Below are 27,635 nucleotides of genomic sequence, written 5' to 3'. Positions count from 1 at the left end.
TGCGGAGTAAGTACAACCCACCATCATCCCCCCAGGCCTGGAGACCTTTCAGAACCTTTGAGATTCAGGGCACTTGGTTCCACCTCACAATTCCCTTCCTTCCCCCTACCTGGAATTTCCAACTCCTACCCATCCTTCCACCCTGGAATCTTTCTGGATCCCCAGCTGGGAATTCAGTTGCCACCCCCGTTGTATTATTTCTGTGCCTCTAGGGACACCTAGCCGGGCCTGACTTGTGCGTTGGGTATTTACCAACTGGTGTATCTTCTTCCCTGAAAGGTACCCGAGGAGGTGGATGGAGGATGAGGAAGTCTACTCACATTTTATTAGCTTGTGCAGGGAACACTACGTAGCTTCTAATAGTCATCACAGATCTCTAGGTTAAGTGTACCCATCCCCTTTTGCCTGTAAGTAAACTGAGGCTCGGGGGGAGTTAAGTGGCTTAACTTAAGTGGCTTGATTTTGCCATTTGTATGTGGCAGAGCAAGAACTCAGATAGTCAGGCCTGTCTGGCTCCAAAGCTGGTCTCTCTCTCTACTGCCCACTGTGATCCTCCAACCTGTCCCTTCCCACTGTCTGGCACAGTGTGTGGCACATAATAGATTTTCAACAAATACTTGCTGAATGAATGAATGTTAGAAGTCATACAGACTTTAAAGATCTGAAGAGCAACCCACACATTTGCTAAATGAGGAAACTGAGGTCCAGTGCAGTTTGGTCCCAGGCCTCTTAACGGGCTCACTAAACTGAGCTATGTGCTCAGTTCAGATCAGTTTCTGCCTTCAAAGAACTTACAATCTAAATTCCAAATGCAGACAACTTAAAGATAGGTAATAGTTATTGAACCCTTATTACATGGACCTGGCTCTACATACATAAACTACTTTAGTCCTACAACTACCTCCTGAGGTAGTACTGTTATCTCCATTTTTCCAAAAAGCAAATTGAGGCTCAGAGAGATTGCAAACCTAGTGTTGGGTCTGGCACCAGGACCCAAACAGCAGGACTTTCAAGCCCCTGTTCCTTAACTGCTACTCTGTACCAACTCCTCATATAGACAGTTACAGTACAAGAGGTGAGCGCTATAGTGGGGGCATGCCTGGGCTGTGGAAGGACAGGTGAAGCCTTCAGGATGAGGTGATGTGTAGATTTTAAATGAGTTGGAGCTACTCCAGACCCAGAGTTGTGGAAAACACAAGGCGGGGTGGGGCAGAAGACAGGGCTGGAGAAGGAAGCAGTAGCCAGATATGAAGGTCTTTATATTGCCATGCTCAAGAGTTGAGTGTCAGTTTTGGTCTAGGTGCAGTAAGGAGCCACCAAAGTATTTTCTCAGAGGAATCACCAACTCAGATTCACCCTGTGGAAAGGGCTCCCTGGCTGCTGTGTATATTATATATTGGGGAAAGCAGGGGAGTGGCTTGGAGACAATTAGGAGGCTAATATACTGAAGGACTAAGGTAGTGACTGTAGGGATGGACAAATAGAAATATATTTAGGGGAATTCCCTGGTGGTCCAGTGGTTAAGACTCCGCACTTCCCATGCAGGGGGCACAGGTTCGATCCCTGGTCCCCCGGGGAACTAGAATCCGCATGCAGCGCGGCCAAAAACTAAAAAAAAAAAATGTTTTTTAAAGAAATATATTTAAAAATATATAATCAACAATATTTAGTGATTGATTAGCTTGATGAGGAAGAAACGGAAGCCAAAGGTGCTCAACCCCAAGAATTCTAACTTGAGTAGCTGAGCTGGTGCCCCCTGAGATGATGAGCGGGGAGAGGACATATTTGTGGGGGAAATAATGAATTCAGTTGGAGGAATGTTGAGTTGAAGTGCCTGTGAGATGTCTAGGAGATGTTCGGGAGACAACTGGGACAGTTTTTAGTCAAAGAAAATAAAGACATACACATTTATCCATCTGGTTTATTTGCCAAGGGCTAAAATTTTGGATCTAACTGGCACCCCTTCAGTTAAATTGCCACTAAAGAAGGTCAAGGAGACAACTTCAGAATTTGGGTTGGGAGAGGGGTAAGCATGGAGAGGCTGGGATGGTGGTGGGAGGTTCTGAGGAGGTGGATGGAGGATGAGGAAGTCTACTCCTCCATCCACTGAGCCCCTCAGGAGTAGCTGCCTGGCCCTCCCAGGGGGATGACGAAGACCGAGATGTCATCCCCGGAACCCAGCTTGTTGTTGGGGAGACGCCAACCACGGTCCCGGGGGGTACCCCGGGCCCCCAGGACCAGAGCTTGGGCCAGAGCTGTGTACCTGTCAGAAGCACATGTGCACATTCATGTACCAACATGTACGTGGGAAGATGGATACACAGGCCCTCATGTGGGTTCCCAAGCATTTCTTCCCTGTGTCCCTTCCTTCCCCATCATCATCCCCTTGCCGCCATACAGCCCCTACCTGCTGGGGTCATTGGGCTCATAGGCTGACAGCACCCTGTCCACAGTGGCAGCTACCTCACAGTCACTGGTGACATCCCACAGCCCATCTGTTCCCAGGACCAGCACGTCATCTGGGCAGTGCTCATACTGCGTCAGGTCATACACTCGTACCTGGTGGGGAGAGAGGGTGCAGAGGGAGCTTGGGGATAAAGCGACCTTGGGAGAAAGCTAGCCTGAGACCCCCAGAGCAGGGAAGGCTAAGGAGGCTCCCATGTGGCTCACCTCAGGGAAAGAGGAGAGGAAGGGCTTGATGGGCAGGGTAGAACTGCAGACCCTGAGGTTGTGGTCTCCCAAGCCCCGGGTCACCCCAATGGTGGCCATCATTCGAGCCTAAAGGAAATGAGGAGGGGACACTACTATAGCCTTCTCCCAGTCTCTCTGGGACCGTGGACCCTTTCCACCCCTACCCTCGGGTAGAACCTCCACCTCCCTAGACAAGTTGTGGTGGGTCCTCCTGCCCTCTCCCACCTCTACCATGGAGTTTACCTTTTTGCCCTCCCCACAGACCAGAGGAAACCTGAGATCCTCCAGCTCGATCTTTTTGTAGGCCCTGGGGAGGGGGGAGTAGAGGAGGCATCACCCAGGCATCAAAGTCCCTCTCCCCTAGGAGCCACATCCCTTACACAAACCCCTTAGAAGGGCGGCATTCCCCCAGCTCCCAGCCTGGCCCAGCCTCCAGCTTCCACCTTGCTGTTGGCTAGGGACTGGTTGTGTTGCCATGGAAACGGGCCCCAGCTCTGAGGGAAGTGTTACCAGCCAGTCATGTTCTGGTCCCGGTACAGCATCCTCTGCCCCAGCTCCTTAGGCTGAACTCTGCGGGGGAACTCAAGGTGGGTGAATTCACCACCCAGCAGCTCTGGTTTCAGGAAGCCCTGGGGTTGGGAGCGGCCAGACAGAGCAGAGGGCCGGGGGCATTAGGTTTACAGTACACCCTGGGGTAGAGGTGATGTTAATTATAGCAGACCCTTAAATGGAGTTTACTGTGTACCATGCACTGTTCTAATATTAACATATATTAGCTCATTTAATCCTCACAACAACTTTTAAGGCAGGAACTCTTGATTTATGGAGAAGTTCAGGGAACTTTTGAAGATCACACAAAGTACTCAAACCAGGATTCAATCCCAGGCAGCCCAGCTCCAGAGCCATTGCTTTAAAGCACTAAGCTATCCTGCCCCTTAGGGGCCTTTGCTGTTTCCTTCCCCCACTCTGACTGCACTTCCTTCCTCAGTTGGGGCCACAGTGGAAGGCACTGGAGCAGCCCACGCTCTTTCCTGCCACATCCTCCACACCAGCTCAGCCCTACACTCCATAGTCTGTGGAGTGGCCTTCACAGTAAGCTCCCAGTAAGGAGCGGTCTGTCTGTGTGGTGAGGGTCGGAGAGTCCTTGGGACACAGGGTACAGAGAGGCACAAGATTAGTAAGATGGGAGTAGGGAGTTTAGTTCCTACTTACAAGCATCTGGAGACGCTGGCGCTCAGTCTCCGGGGTGAACTCCCGGGACATTGGAATGATTTCTCCATTCCGGACAATGATGGCTCTGCCCAGAGAAACAAAAGGTTTGGGCTTGGCTCTCTGCAACCCCCTCACATAAAGAGTTCCAAAAAGACAAGGCCCTCCCTTAGAGTCCCTCACCCAGACCCCCAGTTTTCCTCCCCTCATAGCTATTTCAGGCCCTTCCTTATGTCTGTGATCCCTCCTGACCCGTTCCAATCTCTGAACGTTAACACCCACCACGTCACTCTCTTCTATTCCCCCATCCCAGAAGCTTGACCCCTCCCCCGCACAGCCTTTATCAAAGCTCCCACCCCATACCTGCTGTCACCTGCATTGGCTACGTACACCTTGCCTAGCAAGTAGACCACAACCAGTGCACAGCAGCCCCCCTCCACTTGGTGGCCATGCCGCTCCCGGGCCATCTGCTCATCCTGCCATATGAGGAAGGGTCAAAGGGGGTGGATGAAGAAGAGGCTCCAGACACACAGCCACCCGCCCACATCTGCAGAAACAAACTGGCCCAGGCAAGCCACACTGGTGGACAGTAGGGAAGACATCGGTATAACACCCACTTCTCCCTCCCTCTGAACCAAGTTCTGCTCAGGTTCTCAAAGCTGTTATGGGTTCTCAGGGTCACCTCCTCAGGCCACCTGACTCCCATACAGAGTTGACCAAAGTGTCTGCCTGGCAGGCCCTTGGCCCAGGCCACCCACTTACCATGAACTGGAAGGCATTCTCAATGGCACCCACTACCAGGCTCTCATGAGTCACTTCCTTCTGCGAAGACCAGCAGGACTGAGGACCAACCAAGTGAGAGGAATCAGAGGAACCTGGAGCCCCTGGGGTGGACGGGAGGCAGAGGGGAGGTGGCGAGGGGTCCTGGAGTATCTCTACCAGGTCCTTTAGCTGCTCCCGAATGTGGCGATGCAGGAGCCTAGAGGCCATTTCGGCAGCTCTGCCTCCTGCATGCCCATCAAACAGGCCCCAGTAGTAGAAGCAGAGTCCCTGGTGGAGGAAAAGTTTGAGGTGAGTGTGTGTGTGTGTGTGTGTGTGTGTGCATGTGTGTGTTTGTGTTATGCAGGGAGAAGAGCAAGACTCTGGGCATCCATATAAACATGAGAGAGGAGGTTAGATTTTGGTATTTAAGGCAAATTAGATTTATTCATTCATTCACCAAAGGCATACTATGTGTCTGAAAGCAAAGCATCAAAAAAGTCAAACTCGGGCTTCCCTGGTGGCGCAGTGGTTGAGAGTCCGCCTGCCGATGCAAGGGACACGGGTTCGTGCCCCCGTCCGGGAGGATCCCACATGCCGCGGAGCGGCTGGGCCTGTGAGCCATGGCCGCTGAGCCTGCACGTCCGGAGCCTGTGCTCCGCAACGGGAGAGGCCACAGCAGTGAGAGGCCCGCGTACCGCAAAAAAAAATAAAAAATAAAAAATAAAATAAGAAAGTCAAACTCAGAGGATAAAAGATGCAAAAATAAGCAATGGTAGTTATTAAATCATCAATGAATACATGAGCATATCTCCATTTTAAGTGGAAAACTAAATATTCACACTGACATGGTAGAATCTACCTGATCAATGCCAGATAAAATTCTGTGCCATTAAAGTAGAAAGCTAGTGAGTTAGGGGGTAGGTCTATCACATGGCTCAGATTAAAACCGAATGCCTAGAATCCCTGGGGATAGGTGTCTCCTGTGGAGGTTAGGAAAGGGGGTGGGGAGCTTACCTGGCCTCGGCTAGGCTCCCTAGGTGCCCCTGAAACACTCCTCCGACCTTCCACATACACCACTTCACAGCAAGCCTGGTCCTCATTGTGCCGGCTCTTGCCAGAGTTGATGACCCTGTCAGGCCAAAGTGACCACATCAGGTTGGACACCAGACAAGGTCCTGGAATAACTCCCACCTGAGACACACATACCCTCTCTGGCCTGCTGGCCAAGCTGAGAAAGGTCACAGCCACCTGGGAACCAGGCCAGAGGGAGGAGGAGAAGGGAGGCAGGGCAAGGCACAAGGAGTACTGCCTAGGTGTTGGGCTCCACCACCTCCTAGAAAGGCCACAGCAGCACTCTCCCACCTCAGGTCTCCCATCCCTTCCCTAATGGTATCACTGGGGGAGGACCTGGATGGAGGGAAGGAGGTTTTAATTCCTGGCTTGCCGAGACCCTGCATCCACTCTGACCCCCAAAAAACTCTTCTAGCTTCTTGTCCACAACACCCCACCCCACCCCACCCCACCCTCATGAGCACACCCACCTTTATCCTAAAATCATCCAGTGAAAGTTTCTGCTGCTTTTTTTTTTTTTTTTCTTTTTTGGCTTCTTGTGGGATCTTAGTTCTGCCCCCCCCCCCCACGAGGTGTCAAACCCGCGCTCCCTGCATTGGAAGCATGGAGTCTTAACCATCGGACCGCCAGTGAAGTCCCAGTTTCTGCTGTTTGGCAATGAGTAAGTGCTCCGGCACAGATCAGGAAAGAGGAATTGAAATAGGGTAGGAGTGGAAGCCTCCCTGGACTGCGCAGGAGCCACATAACCCCAAACTCTTCCCAAATAGGAAGTTAAAGGAGCCGGTAGTGGGGCCGCGGGTCCACCAGCCACGACCCTCAGCCCCTCAGCGCCCCCATCTCCCTCAGTTCTCTGCTCTCCCAGCAGATGCATTAAAAATCCACCGGCCCTGTAGGAATCCCCTAGTGGTCCAGTGGTTAGGACTCCTCGGTCTCACTGCCGGGTCCCCGGGTCAGGGAACTAAGATCCTGCACTGACAACAAACAACCAAACAAGCAAAAAAAAAAAAAAAAAAAAAAAAAAAATTCACGCAGCCTTGGAGCAAGCCGGCTGCTGCCGCCACTCCCACCGCTCTGGCCCGGAGGTCCACTTCCTTGCCTGGCCAGGGCAAGTCCACCCGCCAAGAGGTGTTCAAAGGGGGCCCTCCCGCTTCCCCGGGTGGCCCCCTCCCCCGCCCCTGGGGAAGCCGGCGGCCGCCTGGTGTCGCGGGCTATTTCTGGGTGTGGAGGGGGAGGGGAATGGTAAGAGGGACAGGGAACTGGGGCGCTGGGGTCGGGAAGCCCAAGGAGTTTTTCCAGCCGCCATCTCCTATATTAAAAGGGACCCCCGCTCCTTGAAATCTCTCTTCCCTTAGCCATTAAACTACCGGGCCGCGACTGACAACTGGCCAACTCATCGTTCACGGGCCCTCCACTCTCCGGGCTCTGGGAGAGAACAAGGTCCTGAAGCGGCGCGGGTGAGGATAGTCAACGAGCTAGAAAGTCCTGAGAAAAGCTGCACCCGACTTGAGAAAGGGCTGGGAGTGGGTGCGGCCCGAAACCCAGAGGACGGCAAAGGTCCTGGGAAAAAGGAGCTCCTGGCACCGAGAGCGGCGAGGGGGGATGCGTCCCAGCGCCCGGGATGCCAAGGTGGGGATGAGGTTGGGAATGGGAGTCCCATCCTGGTTAGGGTGCCCCCGGGGGCGCTCACTCGGCGTAGCCCGTGTTCCAAGGCAGGCGACGGCCAGTGTCCGGGGGGCTTTGCACAGCCCGGCCAGCGTGGTCATCGGCGCGTCGCAGGCCCCCAGGGCTCAGCTGCAGAAAGGTCGGTCGGCAGAAGCTTGCTCGAGACTCTACTGTCCTCGCGGGCGCCGCACTGCCGCTCCCAGCCCTAGCCGGAGGGCTTCTGGGAGCTTGTGGAGGGGCGGCGGGTGGCGCCGAGGTCGAGTTGGGCAGGTCTGGCGACTTGGGGCGCGGAGGCGGGGCGCCCCCAGAGCTCACCAGGTGCGCCACGGCCGAACGCACCCGGTTTAGCATGCTGCCTCCCTTCCCCGCCCTCGGCCGTGGCCCCGCCCCAGGACAGGCCCCGCCCCCTAGGGCTCTCGAGGGGCGGTGCTCGCTCCGGTCAGTTCGGCCCCACCATTGGCTCGCGGCCCGCAGGGCCGGTCCCCGGGAAAACTACCTGCGGCTCTGGGCTACCCCGGGAACAGCCCCGCCGGCTCGCGGCCTCTCCCCCGCCCCGTTCCGACTTCTCCCGCCTCTGTTTTTTGGGGGGAAGAAGGGTCTGCTGTTGTAGGAAGGGGACAGAAATCTTATTTCAGCCTTGCTCTATATTAATCAGATAGAACTTCCCTATTGTGACGGGAGGGTGGTGTCTCCCACCCTCGCCCTGGGTTCGTTGTGCCTAGCCTGCCCGGAGGGTGATGGAGCTGATGATCTCCGTTAGCGACCGCTGGGTGTGAAGCTCCGGTTGTGGTGACACCTCTGGCTGGGGCTGCCGGAGCGAGAGTGAGGGCCAGCGAGCTGGTGCTGGGAGTGGTGTGGAAGTGGTAACAAGGCAGGCTGGAGCCAATCATCCTGAATTAGGGAGCTGGGTAAGTTCCCGGATTCCCGAGGGCGCTGTTCCCCGTGAAGACCACCGCTAGATCCGGCAGAACAGTTACCACTCCGACTCCACTTTTTTTTTTTCAGGACCCAATTTCCGCCCATATTTGGACCTCCCCTGACCACAGCAGAACTGTTAGTAAGGATAACAATAACTACATTTATTGAGGACTTACTAATAATAGGCTCTCTACAAAGCACTTTCTATACTTTAGGCCCTTTACACTGCACACCAACCCTGCAAGGTAGGTTTTATTATGTTCGTTTTATGGATGACGCAGGACTGGACACTCCTGTCATTTTACATGACTTGTTCCAGGAGGTCAACAGCCAGTGGGAAATTCATGCCCATGTCCGTTCCCCAGCCACCCACACCGGTTCTTAAAAACCAAGCTGATTTATCTAGATCAGAGAGGAAGGGTTAAGAGGTAGGTGAATAGAAGAGGGGGGTGTCTCTCCTCTCCCACCCTCCTCTTCTTAAGGCAAAGGCGGAGAACAGTCCAGGTGAACAACTTCTGTGGCTGCCACCTGGGGGAGACAGAGGCCAGGCTAAGTCCCTGCCTGAGAGGGGAGGGTGGTACTGACCTAATGCTGGAACTATGTTCCTAAGCCTGGGAATTGATTGTTAGGCCTCCAGAGACACCTCCTACCCCACACATGGTTCAAATGGGGACAAGGCCCTTATGGTCCTAATGCAAGTCAGGGTAGTCCTCAGGGACTGGCACCCAGTTCATGGTGGGTATTCCACCTCTGGACTCTGTCAGCTGGGTGCTTCCTGACCATGACCCTCTCTGTTCCTGGCTAGACTGTACCCCCAGAAGGAGTGTCTTTTCTGGTAGCTTCCAAATAAAAATCTCACAATGGTCATTCAGGTTTGTAGACTTCTATAATTATGCCTGCACTTTGGGCAGAGAGAAGGAAAAAGAAGAAAAGAAAAGAAAACCAGAAAAAGTCAGACCCAAAGGCATATAGAGTGGCAAGCCAGACAGGGAGATAAAGAACACGCTGCTGCTATGGGTATTTCCCTCCTGTTTGAGAAAAACTGGAACCAGCTCACAGATAAATGGCATAAACAGTGGCAGCAAGCCATAGACAGAAGAAAAAATATAACATCCTGGCTATTTTTATTATTCAGTGTTTCTGGGACAGTTTGCTTACCACTTCTCCGTGTCATCCAGCTCCATAATCCCTGCTCTTCACAACACCCATCATGGTGTGACTGCAAGTGGGCCACAGAGCCAGGGCCCAGAGACCCCCTAGTTCCAGCAACAGATGGTCAGCAGGGATGTCAACAGCTCCCTTGGGCTCTAGAACAGCCCTCCGACCGTACCCAAATCCTAAGACTCTCCTCTCCCTGAACCTCTCACCTCCTATTCCTGGCATCATCATACCTCCTGCATCCTCAGACTGCCCCAGAACCTGGTGAGAAGGTCACCACCTCTACTCATCCCTGAGGCAGCACAGAGTGAGAGGCAAAAGGGAGATGGAGTGGGAAGAAGCAGCCTTGTAGGTTATTCTTTGCTGAGAACTGCTCAGAGAGGCTGGTCCTGCCAGGAGTGTGCGAGGCCTGAGCTAGGGGTAGGAAATGGGTACGCTCAAGAGAAATCCTTTTAGGGACTTCCCTGGTGGCGCAGTGGGTAAGACTCCACTCTCCCAATGCAGGGGGCCCGGGTTTGATCCCTGGTGGGGGAACTAGATCCCGCATGCATGCCGCAACTAAGAGTCCTTATACTGCAAATAAAAAAGATCCCGCGTGCCACAACTAAGACCGGGCACAACCAAAATAAATACATAAATATATTAATTAGTTAATTTTAAAAAGACAGAGAGAGAAGTCCCTTTATCCTGGGCCACATGCAGTGGCTCAGAGCCAGGAACTGGGCTTCTTCCCTTTGCCTCTCCCCTCCCCATTACTCCAATCCCAAAGCCCTCTTAAACTAAGAGGAGTGTCCTTCAATCAAGAGACAAATTCACAGACCACCGCTTCCTCTCTCATTTGTCTAATACTTTCATATCCAGAATCTCACCCTGTAAAAAATTACACACTATACAATTGCAATTACATTGCAATTTTTATGCTGAAGAAACTGGGTCTCAGAGTTTCGTTCCCAAGTTGGGGTTCATACCCATCATCCACAGGCCTACCACAGCCCTCCTGCCTTCCAGGCCCCTACCCACATGCCTCCCCTGGTCCTTCCTGCCCCAGAGGACACCGCTCCTGGGGTAGAGATCATTTGCTATTTCCTCCTGGATTTTAACATTTTAACACTGAAGGGCTACCATAGCAATCTAAAAGAGCATTGTCAAATAGGATTTTGTGCAATGTGGGAATATTCTATATCTTTTCTGCCCAGTACAGTAGTCCCTAGCTGCATGTGGTGATTGAGCACTTGAAATGTTGTGTGTGTAAATGAGAAACTTAAGATGTTATTTACCGTATCGGACAGTGCAGTTAGGGAATCTTCAAGGCTCAAAACCCGTGAGGGTCTGGGCTATCACTCCTCACACTCAGCAACCCACCCCAAGCCCCAAGACCTCCATAGTCTTGAGGGACCTCTCTGAATTACCTGCCTATACCAGGGACCACATCGCGGGGTCTGGCTGTCCTCTCTTCACCCGGTCTTGCCTCGAGCGCCAGGGGTCGCTGTGCCCGCGGGGCCGGCGGAGAGCTGTGCGCGGTGCCCGGCGCTGTCCGGGAGGCGGCGGCGGCTACGCCCGCGCGGGGCTGGGGAAGCGGAGGCGGCCCCGGGCTAGGAGGAGGAGGAGGCGGCGGCGACAGCCACGAGCTCCCAGGCCTGCGGGCGGCAGCCTCGGAGGGACCCCGGCTGAGCTCTACAGAGCTGGCCGAGCGGGCCCGGAACTCCCCGGTGCCCAGGGCGGGCCCTGCATGACCGTGATGCCAGTTTGGTCAGAGCTCCTGCGCCTCGGGGACGCAGCAACTTGGTGAGGGGGACAGGACTCCGGACTAGACAGCACCGGAGCTGACCGCTCCCGCCTGCAGTCCGCCTTTCGGAGTCTCGATCCCGGGTCCAGAGGCGAGGAGAACCTCAGGCTGGCGGGTGGAACCCGTGGGTACCGCCGTGGGGCAGGTAGGTCCCAGGCGTGGGAGCTCAGAATTGGGAGGACTGAGTGGGCGCGGGGCAGGGGCGGGAGAAGGCAGGGAAAGGTTAAAGGATCTTGTGGTTCACATTCTCAACCGCATGCTGGTATACAGGGGTTTGGGGAAAACAGCCTGGGAAACTGAGGCAGGAGTGTGGAAGCCTGAGAACAAACCCCAGAATCTTCTTTCTCAAGCTCTCTTTGAGGGAAGGAATAGAATGCCAGAGAAGGCACCCGAAATGCCCACTCCCGGGTCTTTTGGGTCTTGGGGTTCATAGGAGAGATGGGAAAGTTGGGTTGGAGGTGTGGCAGCTCAGAGTGAAATGGGTTGGGGGACTGCCGGAGAAAAGGCACAGCTGCCTTTGTAATGATCAAAACAAAGATTCCTGAAGGGGGCAGGGAGAGGAGATACCTACTCAGAAAAGAGGTACTTCTAGAAGCTCTCTGCCCGTGGAGCACACCCATCCCAGGGGTTTTGGCATCACTTCCTCCATCTGCCCCCGCAGTCTTTCCTGGGCTCTCACTCTGGGGAGCTAGGACACATGGCTCTTGGTCCTTCTTGAGACCCACCATCCTACCTGCCTCAGTTCCACCTCCTTCTGGAGGTTGAGGGAGGGGAGGTCTTGGGGAAAATGGAGATGCTTTGAGGCTGAGGCCGCTGAGGCTCAGAGACCTGGAGGACTCCCGTTCTAGCCCTCTAGAGTGGGAATGGGGGTGAGGGCAGCAGAGTTGAGCCAGCTCCTGGCCAGTCCAGGAAGCAGGTGTGATGGGGCTAGGAGGAGGAAGAGGCAGAGAGGATTCAGGACCTCAGGGGTTATTATTCTCAGGCGCCTCTTCCCAGCAGTGGCTGTCAGATTCTGCTCAGGAGCTCTTCCCCGGCCTTCAGCCCCTTCCCAAGACCAGAGAGATGACAGGGTTGATTCTTAGACACCTCCTACCATCAACCCTGCTTCACTCCTGGCACAGAGAAGCTCCCTCCGGAGCTACATGTTCCCAGAGTCTGCAAGGACCTCTGCGAATTCCCAGGGCAGAGGAGGGACTCTGCCCCCTGTCCTGGCACCTTGGGGAACAACCTCAGAATTAGGCACTACTTCAGTGCCCAGTCCACCCACTTGCCCTCACCCAGGCCCTCCTCCACCCCCTGCATGGCCACGGGCTCCCTCTGTCCCTTGCAAACCACAAGAATCTCTCCTATTTGTCTAGGAAGAGTGAGTCTGAGGCCAGTGGATGAACTGACAGAAGATAAAAGATTCCAAAAAAGGTGAGTGAGGAGACAGTTGAAGAGGGGGAGTTGGGGGAGTGGTGCGTAGACAGAGATCAAGCACCCTATCCAAGGGAGCAGCCGGGTCCTGGCATTTGGTTTGGCCTCTAGTGTTCCCAGCACTAAGCTGGCATCTGAGGGAGCCCAGTGATCCCCAAGGGGTAGCAGTGCAGCAGAGGGGGTGGTTCATGCCCCTTCTGTGCTTGGGTGGCTCCCAGCTGCTCTGTGCCTCTGCTTTACTGGGGTTCCCTCCATTTCTAGTCCACTGTCTGGGATAGATTTGGGAGATTCGAACCATCAAGGATGAAGGAGGAGAAGGAAAGGGGAAGAGAGCAGAAGCAAGGTGGTCCAGTGAGAACAGGGCAGGTTTCTGCGCTCAGGGTCTTCTACCCACATGCTGCCTGGCCTTGGGCAAGTCACTTGACTTCTATTAGCCTCCACTTCATTTCTTCCTTTTTATATTTAAATTTTGTTTAAGCTGAATTGCTAGTACCTTCCCGTGGTTCAAATCCCAAAAGATTAAAGAGCAATAGGGAGAGAGATTTCCCTGGCAGTCCAGTGGTTAAGACTTTGCCTTCTAATGCAGGGGGTGCGGGTTCGATCCCTGCTTGGGGAGCTAAGATCCCACATGCCTCGCGGCCAAACAGCCAAAACATAAAATAGAAGCAATATTGTAACAAATTCAATAAAGACTTTAAAAATGGTCCACATCAAATATTACTCAGCCATAAAAAGAAACAAAATTGAGTTATTTGCAGTGAGGTGGATGGACCTAGAGACTGTCATACAGGGTGAAGTAAGTCAGAGAGAGAAAAACAAATACCATATGCTAATACATATATATGGAATCTAAAAAAAAAAAAAAAAAAGGTTCTGAAGAACCTAGGGGCAGGACAAGAATAAAGACATAGAGAATGGACTTGAAGACACGGGGAGGGGGAAGGATAAGCTGGGACGAAGTGAGAGAGTGGCATGGACATATATACACTACCAAATGTAAAATAGCTAGTGGGAAGCAGCTGCATAGCACAGGGAGATCAGCTCGGTGCTTTGTGTCCCCCTAGAGGGATGGGTTAGGGAGGGTGGGAGGGAGACACAAGAGGGAGGGGTTATGGGGATATATGTATACCTATAGCTGATTCACTTTGTTATACAGCAGCAACTAACACAACATTGTAAGGCAGGTATACTCCAATAAAGATGTTAAAAAAAAATGGTCCACATCAAAAAAAAATCTTAAAAAAAAAAAAAAAAGCAGTAGGGAGAAAAATATCTCCATTCCACCTCTGTATCCCAGCCAACCAGTTTCCCTTCTTGGTGGCAAACAATGTTATTAGGGTCTTTTGGTACATTTTCCAGAGCTAGCTTAACCCATATTTGAGCAACATATATAATTCCTCCCTTTTACACATCGAATACACATCACCAGGCACTTTGCTTTTTTTCCCTAAATGACGGATTATCGTTGGAGATCATTGCATGCCTCAGTACCTAAAGCATTTCCTCATTCTGTTACAGCTGTCTGGATGGGCATTGCACAGATGGCCCACAGTGTATTTAGCCAGCCCTTTACTGATGGTTGTTTAGGTTGTGTCCAGGCTTTTTGAGTATCCGTTTGCTCATTTGTAAAATGGGTACAAATAATCCTACTTTGTAGGACAGTCGTGAAGGATTCAAGAGTATGTTTGCAGGGTCGAGTGCTCAAAACATGGCAGTCAGCATTATTGCTCCTTCCATGTCACAGCCCTCCATGGGACCATGCCCAGTCCATTCTTTAAGACCCCTCCTAAATGTCATCTCCTCCACAAAGCTTTCCATGTTTTTCCCAGCAGAACAGTCTCCCTTTCTGCTCCCTTTTCTGACTGTAGTACTCACCACTTTCTACAGTGAGTCTGTGCCAGGCTGAGAGCTGCCTGGGGACAAGTCGTGCACCCTGCCCGCCTCTGTGCCCCCCAGAGCACGTGGCACAGTGGTGCTGGCACTGGGCACTGGGAGGGCTCCTGCCTGGAGTCAAGCAGGGTGTGTGCTTCTCTCTGCAGGATGCGTGAGAGGGCCACACAGAACTGGAGCACGGGCGGCTGGCTGCTGGCACTTGGCGTGGTCTGGCTGTGGACCCACCTGGCCTCGGCTTCCTTGCGGCCTCCAACTCCAACAGGTCTAGGGGAGGTGGTGGGGCCCTGGGGCGGGCGGTTTTCCAGGATGCCTGGAAAGCTGGACACCACTGCACCCCGTTCCACAGCAGGCAGATCTCTGAGGCAGAGTAAAACCCACAGATGTGAGGGCAGACCCATTCTCACCTTCCCTTCCATGCCGGAAGGTGTTCTGCAGGGAGAGGAGCCCCCGGGTCAGGGCTTAAGTCTAGCCTCCTGGCCTAATTCTGTGGTTTTCCTTCTGGGATGGCTAAAGCCGGTGTAAGCGGATGATCCTCGCCACGCATTGTAAGCCCTCGGGGCCCTTGGCCTCACCCAGGGGAAGCCAGGAGATGGGGGATGGTGTGGACTCCATCTTTCTCCTGCCCAGGGGCCAGACTCTGCCAGGGTGATGAGTGTGGCCTAAATGGGGAGGAAGGAAGGATAGGAACACAGATGTGGCAGGAAGATGTCATCCGTTTCCTCCTCCCCTGCAACTGGAAATCTCTTACCTACCCCTGCCCTGAGCTGGGAGGAGGGGCTGGAGGACAACTAGGGTGGGTGGGAGGGGGGCAGGGGTGCTGGCCTGGGCCGGGCATCTGATGGTCTGCTGGCCCTTTCAGTCCCCGTGAAGCAGGGCACCTGCGAGGTGATTGCTGCTCACCGCTGCTGTAACCGGAACCGCATCGAGGAGCGCTCCCAGACTGTCAAATGCTCTTGCTTCTCTGGCCAGGTGGCCGGCACCACCCGGGCAAAGCCCTCCTGCGTGGACGGTGAGTGAGAGGCTGGGACCCGGCAGGGAGGGCTTGGTCAGAGAGATAAGAAGGGCTGTCCAGGCTTCGCCATCTGCTGGGGATACAATTTCATGCCCAGCTCAGGGCTTTCACTGTCGGAGTCTCAAATGATGGGGCCACCTCTGGGAGGAGGGGCACAGATATGACCATCGCCATCCCATAGATGAGGAAAGCTCTGTCATTAGCACATGCCTTCCCTCCTGGCCACACCTACTGCCTGGCACATACGCGGATTCATTTCCTCACACGATCTTCTCAGGCCTCCCGTCAGCCTCATCACCTCACACCCACTCCTCCAGACGTTGACTTCTTCACCTGCGGCTCCTTCCCAGGCCTCTTACACATCCCCTCCTCTCATTCTCAAGCCGGCCTTTACCGTCCCCTCACATGGACACACGTGTATCGCTTGGCCATGAATTCCTTCGTATCCACCCCTTTCCCACGGCCCCACCCATGCTTATTTTCTTACTCTCACATGGCAGCGCCATAAACGTGCCCACTTGTGCTCACACGCACACACCTGCTTGTGCGCACTCCCTCAAATGGCCTGCACGCTTGCTCACGTACACCAAGGGGTATGTTGAAGACTGTGCCTCTCTGCTAATGATGTGGTGGCTCAACTCAAGGGTTGCCTTAGAGACAACTTCCCCTGCCTTCACCCCTCTCTGTCTTTGGTGAGATGTAGGGGTCAGTGGGGTTGAGGTTGGTATGGTTGTGTCCCAAGGCCTCAGCCTGAGTACTGCCCTTCCGGGCAGCCTGGAGTAGGAAAAAGACAACGGAAATGCAGGGCTCTAAGCCATGGTGTGTAGAAACATGTCCTTATTCTGCACGAACCACTCCCACGCCCACAACTGCGTGCTGTACTTGCAGAGAACTTAGAGCTGCCCTCACTGCTTCCTGCTCCCACAGCCTCCATCGTCCTGCAGAAGTGGTGGTGTCAGATGGAGCCCTGCCTGCTGGGCGAGGAGTGTAAAGTGCTCCCGGACCTGTCGGGATGGAGCTGCAGCACCGGACACAAAGTCAAAACCACCAAGGTATCCAGGGAGAGACACTTCATCGCAGCCCTACTCTTCCCCCTTCGCTGGGGACGGAAAAGGGGACACAGGAATCCTGGGGTCTAGGATGCCGGTTTCCCAGGCTGAGATCTGCAAGCCATGTGGGCTCATCCCCGGACAGTCTCCCCTGGGTTTGTCTAGACTCTGGGGACTGAAATCCAAGGTGTCCTTCTGGGCATATTCCTGATGTTCCTGAGGCCTTAGTTTCCTTCTCTGCCAAGAATGAGTTTGCCTTCCAGAACATGTCAGGTCCACAGAACAAAGTAGAGAATTGAGGGAATTATCTAGGTAATTGAGAGGGGAATCTCTGCAATTGCCATTCTGCCCTCCCACCCCTGCTGCAGGCCCACCCCCACATTCCCACGATTCACTCCCTGTAGCTCACACCTGCCTTTCTCTGGTTGAACTGCTGTGCTGACACCAGCCGAGAGGATTATTATTTCCATGGTTTGTTGCCTGCCGCACGGAACAAGGGATAATCAAAATTTTATCGAACTCGTTAGCAGTTCCATGTGTGTCACGGTTAATCCATTGTATTGCTCTGTCATGGCCGTTTGTACAGATGGGTGACACTGTGGGGCAAGTCAGAACTCTGCCTCCTGCCTTCCCTCCCCACCATCACACCCAGCAAACAAGCAAGCAAAGAAAACAATACAGAAGGAAAGGCGGGCTCCGGACTTCTAAAGGGAACATTTTCATAGGGCACAGAACAGGAGCTACAGCAAGAAAAAGTGTGGCTGGGTCTAAAGGAGAGCTTCCTATCTGCAGGCAGGCAAGGGACACAGCCATTCTGAGTATATTTAAGACTAGAAGAGACCCACCCCAGAGCTTCTGACATTTGTCACTATTGTATGGGTCTGGATTTGTAGGCTGTAGATCACTGTGCTTGCAATTTGGTAGCTACTCTGAAGCAACCAGCGGTGACGCAAGGCTGATTTATGTTTGCATGGGCCACCCCGCCACACTTTCCCAGTCTGGACTGCTTTAGGGGAAAGTGACCTGCATATCCTGGGGAATCTCGGGCACACTGGCACGGGACAGGCATTCCCTTCTCTAACCTTCCCGCATCACTTGCTCTCTAGGTCACACGATAGCTCTTGGGGGTCATGACCTGACAGCTTGATTGAGCCACCCACTGGAGAACGGTGTCCAGTTATCAGCTGGAAAATGTGGAGATTCACTTCCCCGGACCCACACCCTGTGCAAAGTGCAGCAGTACTCTTTCCAGAGGTATTGCAGTTAAGCTTCTCAGCAGATACGTCCTCATATCTCCAGGCCAATCTCCAGCCACATACCTGTGGTGCTGGGTTCTCCCTGGGGGACACAAAAGAAGGTCAAGATAGAATCCCTACCCTTAAGGAACGTTCGGTCAAGTTGAAGAGCTGACAAAAGGCAATCAAGGTAACTTAGATTAAAGTGTGTGGTATCAGACTGGTTTCTGGCCCATATGCTGTGAGCATGTTGGGGACCGTTCACCCCACTTCAGTTGAGGAGACTCCCACAGCCCTTCAGCCACCCTCTGGCCACAGGGCACAAAGACATAGGTCATATTCACCACCCACTACTTCGGTAGGACCTCACATCATAGGTCATATTCACCACCCACTACTTCGGTGGGACCTCACAACGGTCTGAATCCCCGGCAAGCTGCTGACCTACTGAAGGAAAACACTCTCCCCTGATGCCAGACCAGCTGTATCTCATTTGGATGGGGCTGAATTGACTTGGGGAAGGAAAGCAGAGATGAAGCCAAACGACTTTACAGAAAAGCTTCTGCAGAGGTCTTGCCTGCTTCGGACACACTGGGTATGGGCTGGACAGGACTGTAAGATCACCCCCACCCAAGCACCCCAGGTTTTTGTTTGTTTGCTTCTTTTAACAGATGAGGAAACTGAATCCCAGAGAAATGAGGTGACTTGCCGAAGGTGTCACAGCTTGGGCTCCCAAATCTCTAAGACAGCTGACCTTTCACTTAGCCTGGATGTTGGGATTCCAGCCTGGGCTTTCCATGCTGTTTTTAATCTCAAGAACAGGAACCTGCAAAGAACTGGCTGGACAGCTCAATGATTTTGAGCAAGAACTTTTACAAAGTTCACTCCTATCTGAAATAATCCAGAATACCTACCCACCAGGATGCAGGGCCACTGGGTCTCCACTCTGCCCTCAGCCCCAAAACTTCCAAACAGAACCCATGACAGCCCAGAGGTCACTCAGCCCAGTTACAGCTGGGCACTCTGAGCTGGAAGCCTTGTCCACTCTAACCCGTCTTTTCCAGAGTCCTTAGGCTGTGCCTCTCAGTGGCTCTGGCTCCAACAGAGGGTCTGGGTGGCGTCCAGGGCTAGTCAGTGTCCTCTTCCTTCAAAGGCCCTGCTAGGCAGCAGGGGAGCCCCTGCGCTGGATGGAGCCTCTGTCCAGGACTGAAGGTCAGCCAGTCAGGCTGCACCCTAGGTGGTCTGCGGATGACACACAGGCCTCAGGGACTCAGAGACGCGAATTACTTGGATGTCTCGTCAATAAGAGAATTACAGCCTCAGTGACTGCTGGCATCAGCTGGGGTCAGGTAGGATCAGCTGGGATCGCCAGGACTGCAGGGTGTGATGGGGCCTTGAGGGGAGGGGCGTCAGTAGAGACCAACTGGGACAATGCTGACTTCTGACCCTCAGAGAAGATAGATCAGATGACGGGTTGAGGCTGAGAGTCTCAGTCCCTCCCTGCTTCTCTCCCTCCCTCCCCATGCAGTAGAATCAAGACCGTTGACCCCACTCCAGGGTTTATCTTTTTTTTTTTTTTGAGATGTTCTTTTTCTTTTTTACATCTTTATTGGAGTATAATTGCTTTACAATGGTGTGTTAGTTTCTGCTTTATAACAAAGTGAATCAGTTATACATATACATTTATGTTCTTGTTTGCCTTTTTGTTGGTTTTGGAAATGGGGTGAACAATGATGCTGGCCTCCCACTAGGCTGTAGATGTCAGAACTCTGACAACTTCGAATCTCTGCATATAGTGGGGTCACAGGGTGAGGTAGTCAAGGAGTAGGTCAAAGGTTGTCATCACCTCCTTCAAGGTTGGGGAGTGGATTAAAGGACTGGCACTCTTCTGGAAAGGATAGTTAATATTTGCAGGCCACATACAGTCTCTGGAATATTCTTTGTTTTTGTTGTTGTTTATTTTGTTTCATGTTGTTTTAAAAAACGTTTTAAAATGTAAAAACCATTCTTAGCTCAAGGGCTGTACAAAACCAGGCCCCAGGCAATTTCTGGAAGGTTGCCAACCCCAATAAACCTTTGAAGGCAGGCCATCTCTGCAGCTTGGGTCTGCCTCCCGCCCTGCCTTTGGTGCAGTGGGAACCTGAGCGTGAGGGGTGGGTCGGGTTTTGTTTTTCTTCTAATGTTCCTTGAGAGACTGGTGAGTGAATTATTTAGGCTACAAATGAGACAGCTTTAGCAGAGTCGGACAATAAGAGCCTGCTCTCCTTGAAGCCAGGAGGCAGGCTTCTCTACTCCCTCCCCATCCCTCAAGACTGTGTCCAGGAGGGAGGGAGAGGGCTCCAGCCGCCTGTGCATCTGCTGCATCCATAGCCAGTGGGCCGTGAGCTGGGGGATGGTGCTGTACAAACTCCCCCCAAGCTGCCAACCACCGCCCGCCCCTGCCCCAGCCAGGCTCCTTGATCCTCGCTGACTTCCCTCATCCCTGCTTCAGAGAAGACCTCCTTCCTTTGGCACATGCTGGAATTTGCTCATTCATTTTTTTAACCCCTCAAAGCCTCCATTTCCTCCTGACCTAATCATATATGTATTTGGTGGGCTTTGAGGGGTATTCTTTATATGGCCAGGAGAGCCCCACACAAGAGGATCTGATGGAGAAGGGAAAGCTCACCTCCCAACAGAAGCTCCCTCAGGTCCTGCTTCCAACTAAGTCAACATTTGTACACATTTTGTAGCTGCTTCAATGGCAGTATAGGAATGCAAATTAATTTTCCTGGAGCATAGGGGTCCTGGATCATTTGTGTTCCTTTTCTCCCCTTAGTGAGATGGGCTCTCAGATTTCCTGAGGTTAGCTGGTAACCCTACCCACCCAGCTTCGGAAGGTTGCCAACTACAGAAGATCATGTGGCTACTTTCTGTGGCCTCCTGGCAGTTTCATTAAGGTCTGTGAGTGACATCCTAATTAATGGCTCCAGACAGTTGGCTAGAGTTAAAGCCGCAGCTTCCTAAAATCACAAGCTCAGAGCTAGAAGGGATTTAAGAGACCTTAGCCAATTCCCTCATTTGACAGATGAGAAAAGGAAGGCTCAGAGAGGTTAGGTAATTTGCTCAAAGTCACACAGCAAGCTGGTGGCATGTGCTGCCCAGTGATCCAGACAAGTGCTCTTTATGCTACTGCACATTGCCTCTTACTGTAGTATAGATGAGAGCCCTGAAAAGAAGCCAGAATTTCAGCAAGGATGAATGTGAAAGAGCCTCACTCTAAAATCACCCAACCCTGTGAGTTCCAAAGGACAGAATAAAGAAGAATGGGAAGCTTTTAGAGATATATACACAGAAAGAGGGGAGAAGGGACAAAAGGGGGGAATTGAGATCACTCAGAAGAACATCAAAACACCAAAGCACCACACAAAATAATTAGAATAAACCTTGATTTTTGTCCTTTTTGGAGGAGACAGAATGGAGCTTCTGTCAATCTTTGGGAGACCTGTGCAGCAGTTTTGATGGTTTCAGGATTCTTTGGAGCCTAATGCAGGGGGCTGCAAACCAAGGCCCATGGGCCAAATTTGGTCCACCACCTGTCTTTGTAAATAAAGTTGTATTGGAATGTAACCATGCTTATTCGTTTATTATTGTCTGTGACTACTTTCCTACTATGAGATAGCAGAGCTAAGTCATTGCAGAGAAACCGTACGGCCTACAAGGCTTAAAATATTTACTGTTGGACCCCTTGTAGAAAACTTTTGCCAACCCCTGCCCTGGCGTTTTTATCAAATCTTTCTCAATACACGCTGACAATTTGGAAAATGATGACTGTATGTTGAATTTCTAGGTTTTTTTTTTTTTTGAGTCTGTGCTTGTGTCCCCTTTAATCCCTTCCAGTGCCACTTGTGAGCTCTAACAACCAAAGAAACGAAGAAACAACGACTAAGACAGAGGCCAAGAAAAAGACTTGGAGCAAATGGAAGCTTCCCTGATATGTTGTCACACCCCAGATCAGCTCAGTTCACATTTCCCAAGGTCATGTAACTTCTTTTTTTTTTTTTTGCGGTACGCGGGCCTCTCACTGCTGTGGCCTCTCCCGTTGCAGAGCACAGGCTCCGGATGCGCAGGCTCAGCGGCCATGGCTCACGGGCCCAGCCGCTCCGCGGCATGTGGGATCCTCCCGGACCAAGGCACGAACCCACGTCCCCTGCATCGGCAGGCGGACTCTCAACCACTGTGCCACCAGGGAAGCCCAGGTCATGTAACTTCTACTTTTAAACCTCAGGGAAGTAACTGCAAGTGCACCCATGTGTAAAGATGTAATTGTGTACGCATGTACGCTGCTGGTGTTTCTGTGCATCTGTGGATTTGAGCAACTCCATGCTCAAAAACAAGGCTGATATTCAAAATAGATAAAAACTAGCTCACCACAGAGACTGACTAATCAAGGCAAATGCCAACCTGTACGTCAGACCAGGGCACGCTGACTGCACAAAGCCCAGCGCGTTTCCACTCCACCTGCTGTGGCTGAGATGGGACTTCAGAGTAGGGGAGCAGCTAAGCTGGTTCTTGATTTCCTTGGTCTTGTGATGTGTCACTGAGGGTGGGTCTGGGTCCAGAAGCTACTGGACTTAGATGGCTATAAACACTGTATTTGGAATAGACATATAGACTGGGCATAAGGAAGAACAGGCAACTGCCTTTCAAGCCTTACATAAGGGTACACACTCCCCTTTAGTCTGGCTTAGACGGATAGGATTACAACCATTTTCAAAGGCTGGGTTGACTTCCATGCTGGGTGATTGGCAGTACACAATCGCTTCTACTAGTGAATGTCTACCTTGTGTCAAGCACATTAGGCTCTTTATATAGGTAACAGTATATTAAATGGGACTCTTCCCATCTCAAGATTTGGATAGAGGCCTCAAAGGTGAGGAAAAGAATAATAGGGATCAGCTATTATCAGCTACCACATTCTAAATCAAGATGCTAGACTAGAGACTTTCCTGGTGGTGCAGTGGTTAAGAATCCGCCTGCCAATGCAGGGGACACGGGTTCAAGCCCTGGTCTGGGAAGATCCCACATGCCGCGGGGCAGCTAAGCCCGTGCGCCACAACTACTGAGCCTGCGCTCTAGAGCCCGCGAACCACGACGACTGAGCCTGTGCACCACAACTACTGAAGCCCACGTGCCTAGAGCCCGTGCTGTGCAACAAGAGAAGCCACCGCAATGAGAAGCCCACGCACTGCAGCAAAGAGTAGCCCCTGCTCACCACAACTAGAGAAAGCCCGCACACAGAAACAAAGACCCAATGCAGCCAAAAATAAATAAATAAGATGCTAGACTATATCTCAGATTTGTAAAACGGATGGTCCATAGGCCTTTACTCCCCTCCAGACTGTATAACAGAGGGCTAAGAGCTGAGGCTGAAAGGCAGGTGGTATTGAAGGTCTGTCTGGAGTGAGTTGTCACTTCCTTCCTCCCCCAGCCAAGGGGAAGGTTTAGGTGTCGATTCTGTCTTTCACCCACTTAAGAGAGGAATTGCAGAAAAGAACTCCAAGAGCTATTGGAGTATGAGGGACAGAGGGACTCAGGACTGAAAATAATCTAGCAGTGATTGTGGCTGGCTTGTGGGCCTGGATAGTGAGTCTAAAAAACTGTCTTGGGTGTGAGCCGTACCTCCAGAGCTTAGCAGAGCATGGATGTTTGTATGTTTTCCAAGGGCCAGATGTGGACTGCCCAAGAGGGCTGCCTGGAATGGAGAGGTGCCCCACGTAGGGAAAGACTACCAGAAGCCATGAGGCTGAGAGGGAATCACAAGTGGCCAGAGAGAGGAGGTACCGGTAAGTGGGGGCAGCAGGGCATCTTCCAAAAACCCAGGAAAAAGTCCTAGATGACAACGTCCAAACCTGAGATTGAAAGAGATTTAGACTCATAGACATTAAATAATTTGCTCAGGATCAAGCAGCTAATAAATGGCAGGTGGTGGTTTTATACTGTGTTGACCTGGGTAAGCTGGAACCACATTTTCCAGAATCCTCTTCCCTGATGGTTTCTGATCACAGTTGGCCAAAAGATTAATTTGTGAATGATTTAGAAGAGGTAAGTGCAGTGGTAGTAATTACTTTCTGAAGGTTGTCCTGGTTAGAAGTGGCACCAGGTTCCAGGCTGTACCCATTCTCCCTCGTTCCACAACAAGCTTTCTTAGCAACCCCCAGGCCTTCTGACCAAGAGCAACCCCAGGCCAACCACCAGATGCAGAGGCAACAGGCTTCCATGTAAACTTCTCCACCAACTCTCTAGGATCCTGCTCTAACAACTGGGCATGCCTGACTTCAGAAGGGTTGATGAGTGACTATTCTTTGATCCTCCAACTTCTCCATTCAGACTCTAATTTCCCCAGTTATTCCAAAAATGTGTAAGCCTTGTTCCTAAAATAAATCCCTTGTTTCATAATATTCTTAGTGTCTTTCCTTCCTTGACTGAACCCTTTCTAATATCATTAGTATCAATATCAAATCAGTATCAGATACCATTATAGGTACTGGAAATTGTTCCAGAGGAAAGAGAACTTTTAAGGATAGGACTCTTGAAATTGATCTGTTTAAAGGCATTAATGACCCTGTTGCTAATGGTAAAAGTGACACTGGTAGACCGTGGCCTACGGCCTTGCAGTGGCAAGACAGATACATTAATTGTCACCTGCAGACGACTGTAATCAAATACCTATAGGAGGCAAGGCTTTGGGTAACCAAGTATTTGCTGCCACTGAACAATTTAATGGAAATAAAGAGTATAACGGGGTTAGTTGGTTTCTTCTATGTGCACCCAAGAACTTTGAAAGAAAATTATGAGCTCAGGTTTTTAAATTCCCAGCTGAAGTAAGGAGTAAAGGAGTAGGATAGTTCTACGATTACCTGAAAAGAAACCCTACTTCCTATAGCTGCAGGGTTGAGATTTTTGAAACCCAAACTCAAAGTAGTCAGGTGGTAGTCTCTACTTTCATTTTAGTAGAATCATTGTTGTGTCCCCTGGTGGAGACATTCTTCCCTCGGGGACTAACACCCTTAAACCAGCCATGCCCAAAGTTTTAGGAACAGGAAATAACATTTGGCTAGTGAATCATTAGAGTTAGGAATGAGAAGAGCCACTCCCACTTACCCCATGCTGGTTCACCAGCACACGCAATGAGGGCTATGATGGTGGGCAATGTCAGGTGGAAACCTCTAGAATGGTCTACCGAAATGGTAAGCTCAAGGCAATTTCATTCCTGGAGGGATTGCAAAGATTAGTGTCACCTTCAGAACTTGAAGGATGTAGTAGTGGTGATTCTTACCTCTTTCAACTTGCCTATTTGTTCTTTGCAGAAAACAGACAGATCTTGGACAATGACAGTGAGCTATCATAACCAGGCAGACTCCATTTTCAGCTTCTGTTCCAGACATGTTTTCTTTACTGGAGAAGACATCCCTTGGCACCTGGTAGGCAGCTGTTGATCTGGCAAATGTTTTTTCTTTATACCTGCCTAGGGGAACAAAATTTGCGCCCTAAAATATCTCTTTGGCATGTGGATTATTTCCAGCTAAAAACAATCTATGCCCAAAAATCTCAGGAAGAATCTTTGACCTTACCCCTAACTGCCTGAACAATTTATATAGAGGGGCTGTCATAGGAACAGAGCTATCACTGAGATGTGTCTGCAAAGAACATGGGCTAGGTATGGTGGAGGAAACTCTTAGAGATCAGAGTCCACTCTGTGTCCCGTATTCTCTGCATAGTGCAGCAAACTTTTGTTTACCAAACATTTGCTTTTCCATCTCCTTCCTCCCCTTTGAAGTTCCAAATCATTATCCCCAACACCCTCTTTTGTCTTTAGCTGAAGATGGTATTTAAGGTGAGGGTTTCAGCCATTTTGGTGAGTTACTCAGCTTTCCTGAGTCTCTCCCATGTATACATGTTATTAAACTTTTGTGTGATTTTCTCCTGTTAATCTGTGTCATGTCAATTTAATTCTTAGATGAGCCAGAAGAAGCCAGAAGGGTAGAGGAAAATTCCTTCCTCCCCAACACCTGTTAATAAAGATCACCCAAAGCAGTTTACTTTCAACTGGCAGGGCCAGCAATACACTTTTACTCTCCCTCCTCAAGGCTTTATCAACTGCACGGATGCTATCATGCTAGATGGATCTGGTGAGTAGAAGGTTGCTAGTACTCTAGACCCTGTGGCAAGACACACACATGCCAGATGGTGAGAAATAAATCCCACAGAAATTTAGGAGCTTGCCACCCTGGCAAATTTTCTAGGGACCCAGTGATCTGAGGCTATGTCAAAATACCCCTTCTACAGTGAAAGAGAAGTTGCTGTCTCTGGCTTCTCCTACCAGAAAAAAAAGAGCTTAAATGCTTAGCAATCCTCTTGAAATTTGAAAATATCCTAAACTTCATTTGAACATGCTGCTCTCATTTATCAGAAAAGTCAAATGTCTGCAAGTTTTGAGTAGGACCCAGAACAAGAGAAGGCTCTACAATAGGTATGGGCTGTCATGCAAACTTATCTGCCCCACGGGCCATGTGAACTCTCACAGTGTCTGCACTGTATGGAGCTTTTGGCAGCCTCTGAAGGTGAATCACAGAGCAAACCCTTAGGATTTTGGATCAAACTATGCCGTTCTCCTCAGTTAACTATTTTCCTTTTGACAGATAGCTTCCAATTTTATTGGGCTCTACTACATACTGGATGTTTGACTGTGAATCACCAAGTTACCGGGTGACCTGAGCTGCCCATCATAAACAGGGTGTTATTTGGCTATAAAGGCATAAAGATGGGTATTCACAGCAGTATTCTGTTATCAGCTGGAAGTGGACTTCATACGTGATTGGACTTGAGCAAGACCTAAAGGCAAAAACAAGTTGCAGGAACAAGTGCCTCAGGTTCCCATGGCCCCTATTCCTGCAAAACTGCCTCATCTTTCTCACACCTCTGGCCTCATGAGAAGTTCTCTATGACCAGCTGACTGAGAAATGAAAAAAGTCTGACCTGCTTGACTGCTGGTTCTGCATGGTATGAGTTGGTTCTGCAGGACTTGAATTATTTCTACCAGAAGGTGGAAAGTTGCAGCACTGCTGCCCCACTCAGAGAGGACCCTAAAGTAGCGGTCCCCAACCTTTCTGGCACCAGGGACCGTTTCATGGAAAACAATTTTTCCACGGACGGTAGGGGATGGGGGATGGCTCAGGCCGTAATGCGAGCGATGGGGAGCGATGGGGAGCGACAGATGAAGCTTTGCTCGCCCACCGCTCACCTCCTGTTGTGTGGCCCCAGGGGTTGGGGACCCGTGCCCTAAAGAATAATGGTAAAGGAAAATCTTCCAGTGCGTAAACCTTTGAGCAGTACACATGGTTGCTCATTTTGCCTGGAAGGAGAGATGGCCAGAGGTATATACATACACTAAAAAAAAGCGTGTGAAAAAAAATAAATTAAAAAAAAAAGTGTGTGTGTGTGTGTGTGTGTGTGTGCGCGTGCTGTGGCTAAAAATTTGACTTGATGTTCAGGGTATCAGAGAGAATGTGTTTGGAAAATTGGTGATAAGAAAGTCTGCGGAAGAGGTATGTGGATGAACCACTCTAAACTGACACAAAGTGTGAAGATACTCATGTCCCACGTGAATGTTCACCAAAGGGCAACCTCATAAGAAGAGGATCTTAATAGTCAGGACACCAAGATGCCACATTCTTTAACCAACCATTTCCTCCAGTCATCCCTGTCTTGGCCCAATGGCCGGTGATCAAAGT

The 27,635-nt window shown here is 51.1% G+C and overlaps 2 protein-coding genes across 3 annotated transcripts; one reads left to right on the top strand and one right to left on the bottom strand.

The window, feature by feature from the left end:
• Positions 1-1,934: 1,934 nt before the first annotated feature.
• Positions 1,935-7,746, bottom strand: PPM1J (protein phosphatase, Mg2+/Mn2+ dependent 1J). The gene is made up of 10 exons (XM_030869049.2): positions 7,421-7,746; positions 5,677-5,791; positions 4,663-4,950; positions 4,264-4,376; positions 3,904-3,988; positions 3,202-3,320; positions 2,935-2,998; positions 2,671-2,778; positions 2,408-2,559; positions 1,935-2,263 (listed from the first exon to the last, which is right to left on the bottom strand). The coding sequence occupies exons 1-10, from the start codon at positions 7,744-7,746 to the stop codon at positions 2,116-2,118; spliced, it is 1,518 nt and encodes a 505-aa protein (XP_030724909.1). The 3' UTR covers positions 1,935-2,115.
• Positions 7,747-14,713: 6,967 nt separating this feature from the next.
• On the top strand, positions 14,714-17,799 carry TAFA3 (TAFA chemokine like family member 3). 2 transcript variants are annotated; one of them, XM_060287198.1, is made up of 4 exons: positions 14,714-14,828; positions 15,426-15,575; positions 16,506-16,630; positions 17,734-17,799. In XM_060287198.1, exons 1-4 carry the CDS (start codon positions 14,714-14,716, stop codon positions 17,743-17,745), a joined length of 402 nt encoding a protein of 133 aa, XP_060143181.1. In that variant the 3' UTR covers positions 17,746-17,799. The 2 variants fall into 2 exon arrangements, with proteins under 2 accessions (XP_060143181.1, XP_030724923.2); XM_030869063.2 differs by lacking the exon at positions 17,734-17,799 and having other exon boundaries at positions 16,467-16,717.
• Positions 17,800-27,635: the final 9,836 nt, after the last annotated feature.

The sequence above is a fragment of the Globicephala melas genome, chromosome 1 (assembly GCF_963455315.2).
Source record: "Globicephala melas chromosome 1, mGloMel1.2, whole genome shotgun sequence".
In the NCBI taxonomy this organism is placed as follows: Eukaryota; Metazoa; Chordata; class Mammalia; order Artiodactyla; family Delphinidae; genus Globicephala; species Globicephala melas.
This window is presented reverse-complemented; position numbering and strand designations above follow the sequence as displayed.